Source organism: Vipera ursinii (assembly GCF_947247035.1).
Source record: "Vipera ursinii genome assembly, chromosome: 1".
NCBI classification, from domain to species: domain Eukaryota; kingdom Metazoa; phylum Chordata; class Lepidosauria; order Squamata; family Viperidae; genus Vipera; species Vipera ursinii.
Window position 1 is genome coordinate 273,231,016 of NC_139512.1, and position 13,566 is coordinate 273,244,581.

The 13,566-nt window shown below is 37.2% G+C and overlaps 1 protein-coding gene across 2 annotated transcripts in view; it reads left to right on the forward strand.

Annotated features, from left to right (window-relative positions):
* The window catches only part of PLEKHG1 (pleckstrin homology and RhoGEF domain containing G1), a 139,549-nt gene that overhangs the window by 110,170 nt on the left and 15,813 nt on the right, over positions 1-13,566 (forward strand). For both annotated transcript variants that reach the window (XM_083348722.1, XM_083348723.1), the window contains 8 exons: positions 201-296; positions 1,432-1,518; positions 6,265-6,298; positions 8,097-8,189; positions 9,777-9,815; positions 10,833-10,855; positions 12,005-12,190; positions 12,959-13,075. In XM_083348722.1, coding sequence (XP_083204848.1) covers positions 201-296; positions 1,432-1,518; positions 6,265-6,298; positions 8,097-8,189; positions 9,777-9,815; positions 10,833-10,855; positions 12,005-12,190; positions 12,959-13,075 — 675 coding nt within the window. The remainder of the gene's footprint in view (positions 1-200; positions 297-1,431; positions 1,519-6,264; positions 6,299-8,096; positions 8,190-9,776; positions 9,816-10,832; positions 10,856-12,004; positions 12,191-12,958; positions 13,076-13,566) is intronic.

The following is a 13,566-nucleotide window of genomic DNA, read 5'->3' on the forward strand; positions in this document are numbered from 1 at the left end:
CTTCCACAGTTGGTCTGCTTATCAGCTTTCTTTGCTTTTAATGGTTTGTTTCTTACCTTTCCCTCACTTCTTTTTTTTCCCACTCAGCCAACTTGGTACATTTCTAAACATCCCAAAATATAATTAACATTTTTTTTAAAGAGTCCGTGAGATTTTCCTTCTGTATCTATTGGAATTGATGATTTTTGTTTTTGTTATAGTGCGGCAATCTTATGCTGGTAGAAGTCATACCAAAAGAACCTCTTAGCTTCAGCGTCTTCCATTATAAAAATCCCAAGCTGCAGCACACCGTTCAGGTATTTAAGATCACCGGCGTAGACTGAACATATTAATAAATAATTAAATATAACATTAAATCTGAATCTCTCAGAATTACACGTCCCACGAAACAGCGCTATGATTAAATTCATAGACTTAGTTTTATCCTTATACCTGCAGATAGTTCCTATTCCTTATTATCTAGATCTTTTTTTCTTTTCCCTTTCTTTTGGAGAGAACCTATAGCACAGTGATGCTATTTTAATGTGCAGGCAGTCCTCAACTTACAGCAGTTCATTTAGTGACCATTTGAATTTACAACGGTACTGAAAAAAGTGACATATTGCCATTTTTCACACGATTATTGCAGCATCCCCATGGTCGCCTGGTTTATATTTTGGATGCTTGAAAACTGATTCATTTTTATGACGGATGCAGTGTCCCGGGGTCATGTGATCACCTTTTGGAACCTTCTGACAAGCAAAGTCAATGGAGAAGCCAGATTCACTTAACAACTATGTTAACTAACTTAACACTGAAGTGATTCACTTAACAAATGTGGCAATAAAATTCATAAAATGGGGCAACATTCAACAAATGCTTAGTAACATAGATTTTGGGCTCAATTGTGGTCATAAATCGAGGGTTACCTATATTAAGCTCAGGTTTTATGATAAACAACAAGGTAAAAATAAAGTTTCTATAGTCTACAATAATATGGAAAGATTATTGTTATTTGTCATTGCCTTCTTTCAGTCCATATCTTAAATTTCCGCATCTACTTTGCAATCCAGAGATTGTTTGGCAATCTCTCATGCAATTTACTAATTAGAGCCAATCCTGTACAACTTTCTGACATCGGCACTGATTGGTTACAGGCTGCCACCTAGTTGAATCCATTTTCATCAAAGGTAGAAAAATATGGACGTATTTCATGCTAGCATTGTGCCTAAAATTGTCTGTGATAGGTAGAGATCTGTGTGTAACATTGCAGTTTGTACACTGTGCTTCAGTTTTGATAAACAAGAGAATTCTTATCATTTTTTGGAAAAGAGCCAGCTTCTCTACCTGAAGTCAGATTTTCTCTACATTCTGATAATTGTCACTCATTTTTTTCTTTCTGGTATTTTAAGAGCTGTAATTTTTTTTAACTGTCTTATCCTTTTGAAATAGGCAAAATCACAGCAAGACAAGCGCCTTTGGATTCTTCATTTGAAAAGATTAATTTTAGAAAACCATCCTGCTAAAATTCCAGCCAAGGTAAATCCTTTTTTTATATCATTTTTTTAAAGAGAAAAAACATTTTACTTTTCTCTTGAAGAAACATCTGTGCAGCCATGTCATTACATGTAGTATGGGATTTCGTAGCATAAATTTAACATTCCTTTGGATCAGGTCACTTCAGAAACGTTTTGCCTTTCAAAATATTTTTTCATTATTTTAGTGGATATTTTTTTTCTGCCTAATTTATGATGAGCAAAAAAATGTTATTAAAATATTTACAGAGAACAGAACAGGGAGAGCATGGTTTGTGGAATTCTTTCCAACCTCTTTACCTCTGGTTATCATAAAAAGGTAAAGGTTCGTGCGTGCTAGTCGTTTCTGACTCTAGGGGCCGGTGCTCATCTCCGTTTCAAAGCCAAAGAGCCAGCGCTTGTCCGAGGATGTCTCCGTGGTCATGTGGCCAGCATGACTAGACGCCAAAGGCGCACGGAACACTGTTACCTTCCCACCGTAGTGGTCCCTATTTTTCTACTTGCGTTTTTACGTGCTTTCAAACTGCTAGGTTGGCAGAAGCTGGGACGAGTAACAGGTGCTCACTCTGCTACGCGGCACCCGGGATTTGACCCGCCAAACTGCCAACCTTCTGATCGACAAGCTCAGCATCCTAACCCACTGAGCCACCGTGTCCCTGTCTGGTTATCATAGCAGGCATCTAAAATAGTGAAGGAGGAATAGTGGATCTGTGTTACATTGGTGCGTATTTGAATACACTGGAAAGAACAAGATGGGCTTCCTGTATTTTGCTTTGTGTCATGTGACTGAGAAAGGGGGATAACTTAGAAAAAAGCTCTTGGCTACTTTTTTGAGCAGCTGCCCAAGTCTCTCTCCCCTTCCTCCCAGTGCATTGGGGAAACTTTTCTGCATTTTTTTTCTTGACAGTCTAATCTGAGCCATTTTCAAACTCTCTGGCTTCATCTGCCACCCCAGATTTGATCCCATTCTCTGCTGACAAATAGATGGGACCAGTCTCCCATCTTAACATAATTAATTTCTTTCCAATGCTGTGTTGAGATGGAAAGAATAAAAATGAAGCAGGTATTAATTCATCTACCTCAATATTTTGTAGTAACATATATGGTCTGTTTGCTGTTTCAGTTGAGAGTCTTTCCCTGTCATATTCAGAGGTGCCTATACTTCTCTACTGTTCTGCATGCCAGTAGTGGTTTTCCAAGGACCATCCTTTTCATTTCCAATCTATTCTTGCAATTCTGGAAGAAATACACATTGTTTTTCACTCGCTGTACGTACCTCAAAGTGAATGCAGTTTGAACAGTATTCTACAGTTACTGTGTATCAAACCAATAGAAATATTTTTTCCTCCAAAAGTATCCAAAGCTTTCACGGGAAGCTTTCTGTCTTCAGAAGAGGAAGATCTACTTTCCCCCCCCCCACACACACACACCAATTTGTATTCTATTCCCCTATCTTTCATTTGACCTTGACTTCTATTTATTTCACTGCTGCTGTCAACGCTGCTAACATCGGATGTTCTTGCTTTGACAACAGAGGAAAATGCAGCCATTTTCTCTATGCTTTTAGAATTGATGTTGGGAGGGGGGATAGGGATGAGAGTCCAGCTAGTCATAACAATAATAACTCGGCTGTGGGAACCCAAGGACATTGGGCCCAGAGCTGATAGCATTTTGGTGGGCTGGAGAGCTGGGGAGAAAGCCCACGCTTCAAGCTAATTGGGGAATGTGATTTATGACTATTTATTGGAGGTGGGAATTGTACTTTGTTACTTTGTATCCAGAGGAGGGGAAATTATTTTTTGGGTTCAATTATGTGGTGCCGATACGATACTTTGTTTCCCGAATAAAAGATTCTTTAAGGTAAACAATGCCTCAAAGTTCTTTTGAAGGGTTTCATCTGTCGGAACCATGACAGCTGCTATTTCAACCAAGCAATACTGAGACATAGAAATATAGCAGCATTTTCATTCAACAGTTCTGTGTCTAGGCCTGTAATACTTAGTCTCACTAGAGTCTTTATTTTGGCAATATGTACATCAAGCAATCCTTGGAAGCTGTTCCATGTTAAATAATTTATTTTTTAGTATTTTTATCTTGCTTTTCTGTAATAGAAAAATGTTCCCTAGTAACGAACAAGAAAAATAAGTTTTTATTATGCCAAGTGGAAGGATCTACTCCAGGAAATGAAAATTCTACATTGCATACAGCAAAATCAGAAATGACTTGAGTTGTCCAAAATCTAGGAGAAAAAGGGATGTGTTTCTATTTCTTATCAGTTACTAATATATATAGGTTTGTCTGTAAAATAAGCACGTTTTGGAGTAACCTTGTCTTCATTATTACATTTTTCAATTAATCCTTTTTTAAGGATGGAAGAAAAGGATAAGTTGATAAATTGAGCTGGGATCTGATTCCTTTTTTTGCAAATCATTTTTTCATTTGTTGAATTGATCCACATATTGATTAAACAACCTTAGATATCATTACAGCTTTTCCATATCAGAAGCCCTTCTACTTGCTTAAAAAGGGGCATCTGCTTTTTGCTGATGTTTTTCACACAGATTTGATGCAGCCCATCACAATCTATCTTACGCATTCCAAATGTTATTCTAATCCTCAACTTCTTCTTTTCAGAAGGAATGATGGCATTAGATAGGTGCTGGTTAGTACAGGCAGTGTATCTGAATTTTACAGGAAGTCAGAACTGAATCAATGCAGAATGTTTAGTTGTGCACCTCAAATATATTTATTTTTTTATTTATTTATTTATTTATTTATTTATTTATTTATTTATTTATTTATTATTTGGATTTATATACCACCCCTCTCCCGAAGGACTCGGGGCAGTGTACAGGGCAATTAAAACGCTATATACAACACATAATATACAAAATTAAAATAAATTAAACCAAGTAGCCCTAAACAATAAAACACGTTCTAAAATTTAAAATTTAAAATCTAAAATATTGACACAGACCCTGTCACATTTGTTCTCTGACAAATGGTATTTCCTAGGCACAAATGAGGGAAGCACTAAAACAATAAATATGAAATTAATAATGATGTCAAAACATTTATATATTAGAAAAGGGAAATTCATAATGAGCTATAATTGTGTGTATGCTATACCACTGTAAGACTTGGCTAAATGGCAGCAATGGTGTATGTGGAAAGCAACTATGATGTGAGAAACTGTATATTTTCAAAATGTATTTTACTTATTAGTATGTCGAATTTAAAATTAAATATAAATTTAATAAATAGAAATAAATGAATTGCTCAGTTACTTCTAAACATTTCTGACTATTCACAAGTTTGTTGGTTGTGAGATGATTTTGAATTTTACAGTATCTGGAGGACCACAGGTTCCCCATACCTGCTTTTGTTGTTGTTAGTTGCGATACATGTCATCATTTTCATAAACCAAATATTAGGGTATAATTTTTGAGTGAGATGACCTTTATGAAGCTGCTCTTGTGATAGGTTGGTCTTTACATCTGAGGTTATACACTTGCTACCCCTAGTGGACAATGGCTAAAGTACGGCTTTAATCTTGCAGGTTTATTTGTACTCAATCTTGCCATGTAAAAACAATGTAGGATGCATTTTTCCCCATCAAAGTGTATATTTTTTAATTCACAGAGAGAGGGAGGATAAAGCAAAATGCAGGTTCCTTTGTTTGGGTTTAGTGTGTTATATGAATCCAGTTATTGTGTATAGTTATCAATCAACTATAGTAAATCCTGTTGTAGGATTAAGAATAATATTAATGGAGAAAAAATGTTCAGATAGCATGGTAAGGCAAATATGAGAGTTCCAGTACTGATCCTAGTTAAGAATGTTTATATACATTCAAGCATAAAGAAGCAGTTGCAGGAAAACCATTGGGTAAGAGAGAAATATTTTTTAATCTGCTGATCCTTGACAGCAATGTCTTTCTAGGTCATTCTTTATATTTTTACTATAAAATCAGAAATTAGACTGATTGGTAGGAAAATAGTCATGAATGAAGTGTTTGGGGTGGGGGAAGGGGCAGGAAGGTATTGCATCACATCATTTGTGTCTTAATGAGTATCACTCTAAACTACATATTAGCTTGTTGAACACTGTTGGCGCATATATATTTGTCAAGTTTAAGCTATGCTTTATCAGAGAGTCAGAAATTTATCTGATGATTATATTCTGCTTTTCCTCCTAGACCAAAATGCAATGGTATCTAATTAGTCTAAAACAGGGATCCCCAACCTGACCAGGCCACAGGAATGCTAGTGCTGCCACACGGGTGCTAGTGGCCCCTTTTCCACATGTCGGGGTGCTAGCACTGCTGCCAGCATCACACGGGCAGTAGCAGCCTGTTTGCGCATGAACATGGGCACCAGGATCACCACCAGCATCGCCGTAAACGCACATGGCCCACTTGCACACGTGGCCCACTTGCGCATGAACGTGGGTGCTAGTACTGCTATGTGCAGACGCCCATTTTGTGCATGCACGCATGTTCCTTTCCCTGCTCCTCCCTTTCCCTCCACCAACCCAAAAAGATTGGGGAGCTCTGGTCTAAAAGATCTTGCATTACTTTAAGTGTTATACTAAGTGGATTTAAATTGGATCTTCATAATCCCTTTCCAATCCTGATAATAATTCAATATTTCCATCACAATTTCAAATTTTGTTGACAGCCTTGAAAGGTTGCCAGAGAAGAAAGGTATGGTATAAATCAAATAATTAATATCTAATATTTCTTTTTCAGGCCAAGCAAGCAATTCTTGAAATGGATGCAATTTGTAAGTATATCTTGTTTAAATAATTAAACTGTATTGCTATTTCTAAAGATGGGAAATATTGAGAGATGTCGATAGAGTTGATACTAGCTACCACCCCAGGTTTCTCAGGACTGGGTAAGGTCAGTTGAGTAACTATGTGAGACTCTTGTATGTCTTCCTTAAAATGTTGCTATTATGCAAACTCACAGTGGATAAGTGGCTCAGTTTCCAGACAGTGTGACTTTCATAGGTGTCCTGTTTGTAATGTAGGACTGCAGATCAAGTTGTTTTGTTGCCCATGCAGCATAATAAAACTCCCACAAGCATCCTTAGTCTTAATCCGTAGTATAAGCATACCAATAAAGGTGAATATTGTAGCTCAAGGTCAAAATGAGGGGTCCTTTGTGACCTCTGAGCTTGCTTGTTTTCTTGCAGATGTTTCATTACCCAAACGGGGTAACATCATCAGTGCTAGTAACACTCCTTACTAGCACTGATGATGTTACCTAGTTTAGGTAATGAAACATCTGCAATAAACAAGCAAGCTCAGAGAGCACCAAAGACACCCCAGTATAAACATAAAAATGTTATTATTGTTAGAAAAAACATTTCCAAAGCCTATTAGGATATTTTCTTTTTAGCTTCCTCTTATATACAATAAAAGGTTCTTGGTGGACGGGTGTGTTTGTCTGTGTGCTATCTGTGTGTCTATATGTATGGAGAGTTTTTATCATGCAGGAATTTCTTTGCTGGGAGTATAGTTCAGAGACATTGTGTTCACTGAGAAATAAGGGCAGATTACAGCTACACTTTCCCCCAAAATGTGTTTATTTTTCCTGGTATATTTGAGTGGGATTAAATTTACTGAAGACCCTTTTAAATAATATTTTTGTATGCTTATATTGATGTGTCCATGTTCTGTTTTCCATTTTGTTGTATAACATTGGGAGTTCATGTGGTGTGTGTGTAGAGAAAGAGTTGTGCCTTGGTGTGTTTTGTTTGTATCCAGTAACATGTTAGATGATCAAAAATATTTTGATACTGTTGTTTTTATGTTCATTCCATTTTTACTATAACCTGCCAATTATCTGTAAGGCTACATGTGAATTTTTTTATTTATTTTATTTATTTATGGGATTTGTATGCCACCCTATCTCCCAAAGGACTCAGGGCGGCTAACAATGATAAAAACACAAAATACAAACATTAAAAGGTATTAAATCAAATTATCCCATAAATAGTCCAATTAAAAACACAATAAAACAAAATGAAGAAAACCTCCCTTCCATCAGTCCAGGTCGGCCTATTGAAAAAGCCATGTTTTAAGGTTGCGACGAAAGAAACGGAGATCCGGGGCCATCTGGAGCTCCAAGGGGAGTTGATTCCAAAGGGCAGGTGCCCCCACAGAGAAGGCCCTCCCCCTGGGGGTCACCAGTTGACATTTTCTGGCCGACGGCACCCTGAGGAGGGCCTCCCTGTGTGAGCGCACAGGGCGATGGGCAGTCGTTCCTGGCAACAGACGGTCCTGCAAATGCTTGCAGGATGCTACTTTATCAAGATCTGTGAAATTTGTCTAAATGATTGGGTCATCTCTGGAAAATTATTATTATAAGAAAGAAAATTGAAGGGTTTTCTTGAAGGGGACAAATCAATCCTATTCTGATGTGATCTCTAACTGCATTTATCTATATAAATCTCAGCATGAATCCTATTTCCTGATTGTACTTCATTGTGGCAGATTGTTCAGAAGTGTAATTGTGGCTGAACCTTATACATAAAGCATTATCTTTAAAATCAGAAAACCTTTTCTTTAAAATAGATCACCCAGGGTTCCATTACAGCCCAGAAGAAATTAAAGCTTCAAGTAGCTCAAAAGAGGGCATTACTCCACAAAGGATGAGAAGGAAATCAGGTAATAAAATTGGTTTTAGGTGTGCTTGTATTTACAATTAGAATAGAATGAAGATGAAACTATCAAATTACATATGAATGAAGTACAGATTTAAAACTGGAAGTAAAAATATGAAAGTTGCAATGTGAGCCACAGTAGGAACGAACTTTAAAGAATTCTTATAAACATACTGATATTATAGAAAAAAAAACTTTAATTTCACATTTTAGCAGTAGCTTGCTATTATACTTAGTGGGATTTGTTACTGAATAGACACACATGAGATTTCACTGCAAATAACTTCTTTGAGCAGCTTGTTTCTCTCACAAATCCACACTTCATTTTGTTAAATCTACATTGTGATTTTTTTATGTCCATACATATAAAATATATAACAGATACCTTTATAATATACTCATCTTTATAAAAGATGTTAAAATCCATAGTTTCTGGTTGGATTTACAAGTCTCCAAAAATTGTTGCTTTTCCTAATGGAAAAAAGTATAAATGAGACAGGCCAAAATAAATGGCTCCTTGCTCATACCCTTGACTATAATAAATAAAACAAGCCACCTTTTTCACATACAACTTCAGCTGCCTCATATCCACCTTTGTCAGGGTCCATGCAGTAATTGCTTTGTCTAGCTTCAGCTGCCTTGTGCCTTCCTCTCTTTTAGAACTATGTCAGGCCAGAACAACTAGATTCATACATAGAGTTCAATTAGCTATTTTATTGCTCATGCCTTTTTCATAGGAATCTTCTCAGACTGCCAGTTTGCACTTGGATCAGACTAGATATGTTCAATGGCACCCAAAGAGGGCTGGGCCTTGCATTCTTGTGCCTATGTAAAGATTCCAGACTACTTCTCTGCTTGACTCCTTCCCCTGGCTTGGCCAGTCTCTCTCCATAAAGGAAAGGTGCCTGAAGGGGTGTTCCCACTATAGATATTAACCCAAGATGTTTGCAGACTTGATTTTGGCTACATCAGTCACTTAGTAACTTCCCTCTTGAGGGCAGCTGAGATGGAACAACTTGCAGGGGCTTCATCTGAGATATTATAAGGGCTTTGATGTTCTAGGACAGACGTGTCAAACTCACGTCATGTGACATCGTGCAACGTATCGGGATGTTTCTGCCATTGCCAGCAATGGGGTGGGCGCAGCTTCCGCATGATGCGCCCGGCCCGTGGGCCAGCAGTTTGACACCCTCGTTCTAGGAAGAAAGAATATCTGCAGGCCAGGTGTTCTCCATCCCATGACATTTCCTTTAAAGACCAAGGGGTAAAACAAGGTTATCATTAACACTGCTTGACAATCTTGAGCTAATAAGCCTCTCATTTTGAAAGTATAAGTTTCTACGTTTCTGTTGTGCAGTTGAATGACATTAAAATATATAGTGTTTTCTATACTGTATATTCCAAGCTACCTCAACAGATTTCTCATAATCTGTTGAGGTAGCTTGGTTTCAGCAGCCACATCAAGATACAGAGAATTCCATTTCCAGGCACCTCAGCTTGGTAGTGATAGAAGATAACAATACACAATTACATAATTTTTACAACATTTAAATAAATAAAAATATTAATAAATACATGTTTTTCCACACAGAGCCTTCTTCCAGAGTTCATAAAATCACAAAGTCAAGTGGTAAGTTACATATTAAAATACAAAATATACTTTAGTAACAATGCATATTTAAGCATGGCACATTTCACTGTAATTATTCATGTAATTAATTTTACAAAATGCATTTCATATAGGAAGTAACATCAAGTCTTTCCTAGTAAAGATGTGTCATAAATAATACAAAATTGTGAAGAATAGTAGCTTCTCAAATAAGCAAAAAACACTTCTGGCCTTAGCGTGTGTCTGTGTGCGTGTGTGTAAAATAAAGATCTTGGGGAGTATGTTCCCAACATGCCTGAATTATATTTAACTCCAATTGTTTAATGGTGATAGCATCCACATCCGGTAATAAGCATTAAATGGCAAAAATGGTGCTTATTAATGCCATACATCCACTCACCAATCCTTCCTAGTGTGACTGAACTAAAGACACACATCTATGGTAAATTTAGACATGTGGATGGAAAGCATCATGTATGGTGCTTCAGGCTGCCATATGAGACTGCACTCTGATGTAATTAAAGTTCTGTTGCTGTTGTTTTAACTGGATCATACTGCTATATTTAAAAATGGAGTTGCTTTAAAGTATTTCAGGTTGGTGTTTTCACATTGCATAGCCCTGAATTAAATTATTTCCTCCTCCAAATGAAAACAAAAAAATAGACATGTGCATGCCTTATAAAGAGCAAAGATTTCTCACTGCTTGCTTTTATCTTTTATCTACCTTTTATCTTTTATCTACCTTTATCTTAACCCTTTTAATTTGGTTGTGTATTAAAGTCACTTCTGTGCTACTTATTAACTGTTTCCGAAGGAGTTTTGTATGCTGAATAAATTCTATCCAATTAACTAAGGAACTGAATAGTTTTTCCATGGAGAGGAAATATTTTCTAAAATATCTTTCCCAACCTACACCAAAACATACATTTAAACATTCTTAAATTTCTTCTGATTCTCTCTAGATAAAATGATATACTAAAAGTTAGTATATATGCAAGTCATGATATAATACTTTTATCTGTTTTTCATTCATTTCAGAAATGGACCCAGATTTGCAAAAGGTAAATATATTGTTTAGTCAAGGAACTGTTTGTTGTTGTTGTTTGTTGTTAATTGCGGTCGTGTCTGACCCATTGTGACCCCATGGACAACGTTCCTCCAGGCCTTCCTCTCCTCTACCATCTTCTGGAGTCCATTTAGGCTGCTTCAGTGACTCCATCCAGCCACCTCATTCTCTGTCGTCCCTTTCTTCTCTTGCCTTCAATCTTTCCCAGCATTAGGCTCTTCTCCAGTGAGTCCTTCCTTCTCATTAGGTGGCCAAAGTATTTGAGTTTCAACTTCAGGATCTGACCTTCTAAAGAGCAGTCAGGGTTGATCTCCTCTAGGACTGACTGGTTTGATCGCCTTGCAGTCCAAGGGACTCACAGGAGTGCTTTAAAAAAAAACAACAGATCTTGAATATTACCAATGGCGTTGAAAGCATATTTATCACCTATTTACAGTTGATCCTCAACTTACTACCACAATTGAGTCTAAAATTTCTGTTACGAGCAAGACATTTGTTAAGTGAATTTTGCCCCATTTACGATCTTTCTTGTTAAATGAATCACTCCAGCTGTTAAATAAAAGCTGTGTATGAGAATATATGAGAAATGATAAAAATAGCGTACATATGCATGCCCTGCAGAGCATACCACAATATGCAGGACATATTTTTAAAGCAGAACAGGACAATTTCAAGGGCCACCTCAGTCTTTGAGCAATATGTTGAGGGCCAGATGTGAAGACCCAGGACCACAGCAGGCAGAATCATTTAGTCCAGAGGTCCCCAACCTTTTGGGCACCAGGGACCAGTTCTGTGGAGAGGTTTTTCTGCAGACCAGAGGGGGCTGTGGTTTTGTGTGCTGCCTGCATCCCACGAATGGGGCTTTTCTTGTTTGTGCAGACCAATTGCTGGCATGCTGCAGCCCGGTACTGATCCACGGACCAGGGGTTGGGGACCCCTGATTTAGCCATTCTTTTGAAATAATTTGCAAAATAAAGACAAGAAAATGGTTTAAAAAGAGCATGATTTTTAATAGCAAAGTAACTTGGGGATGAAAAGCAGTGTTGACTGTTCTGGATACTCTGCTAGGCTGTATAAAAGGTGTATTGCCTAGTACAGAATATGGAATACTTAAATCTGTATTTTTTCCCCTCCCTACCCCTAGCGGTTGAGTACTGAAGGAGCCCTGCTATCTCAAGCTGAATTGTTTCTCAGTCCCAGGAAGAATCACTCATTGAATTGCCAACGGCTAGATTCAAATGAAGCAGCCTATAGCAGTGGTCAGGAGGATAACATTCTCACAGACGTTACAGATCAAACCGATGCTGATGATGAAGAAGAGACTGAACAAGTAAGCTCCTTATTTCATGAAATGGAGAGATAACACATTGATCTATTGATATTCAGTATCCTATGTAGAATGGCTCCATTAACGACAGTAAGCTGAATAAATAATAGGGTATCCTTGCTTTAGCTTTCAGCTACCTAAATTAAGTAATAGAGTTGGTTAACATTTTCAGATCTGCATCCTAACCATTGGGGAGAATGCAGTAGAAATTTCTGAGGTTTTCAACCACTGTTGCATTCTGTCCTCTGCCAAAGGTTAGTCCATGGAGCTTGGCAAGAGGGTGGAATTCTTTCAAAAGATTTTCCTTCCAATCCTCAATATTTATACTGAGCTGCCAGAAAGAAATTTGGTAATGTGCTGAGAGGGTGAACACTTGAAAGAATAGAAAAAAACATGGGAAGACTGAATCAGGGAAAAAGACTGAGAAGCATCAGATATAAAAAAGAGATGCAGAAAGTACAGTTGAAGATGTAATTTCTTCTCCTTGTTGATCCCTCTTCATCTTATCAACATTCATGAATTTCACTATTTGCATGTATTCGTGTTACCAACATTTTAAACATAGTGACAACAGATCCAGAGAAATCTTATTTGAATTTACTCCATGAAACCATCGTAGACATCTTTCAGTGTAGATAGAAGAATTATACAAAAAAGAGTCTTCCATGGTATCATTTGAAATATAGCATCTACTCATTGAACTCAGAAAATTGCTAGGCTTTACTTTGGCTGAAATTAGACATATAGTTTAATATTCACCCATTTCCACAGAGCGCTCAACATTTACAGCAAAAACCAAAGGGAGGCCGCAAAAGATTGAATAGTCAAGTTACTGAAAATTTTGAGAAACGAAGAAGTTTTAATCTCAACACATGTGAAACAACTCAGGTAACTGAAAAAGTTGTGAAATCACCATGGCTGCACCTAATCAAAATTGGTTGAGCTAAGAGCAGGGGTCTTCAAACTTGGCCCTTTTAATGACTTGTGGACTTCAACTCCCAGAATTCCTCAGTCAGGAGTTAAAACAACCAGAGTAAATATGATTGGATTAACTGTTTAATACTTGGATGGGAGTTTACCAGGGAACATTAGAGAGGTACCGTAGAATAGCAAGTTGAAATAATATCCGAGAGGGCTAAGCCATGTCTGTAATGATATTAAGAAATTTACATGGACATGAAACCATTTGAATTCCAATAATTTCTATTAAAAATATCAAGGAAAACTGATTTTTTTTCATGTGTTGAGAGATGCAAATGAAGTAAAAAGGGGGGGAGGGAATCAGAGGCTGCAACACAATAATCAATAAAAACAAAAATGTTATAAAGGATCAGTTAATACTGTCTGCATATCCCATTGTCTGTATTATGTAATATCCT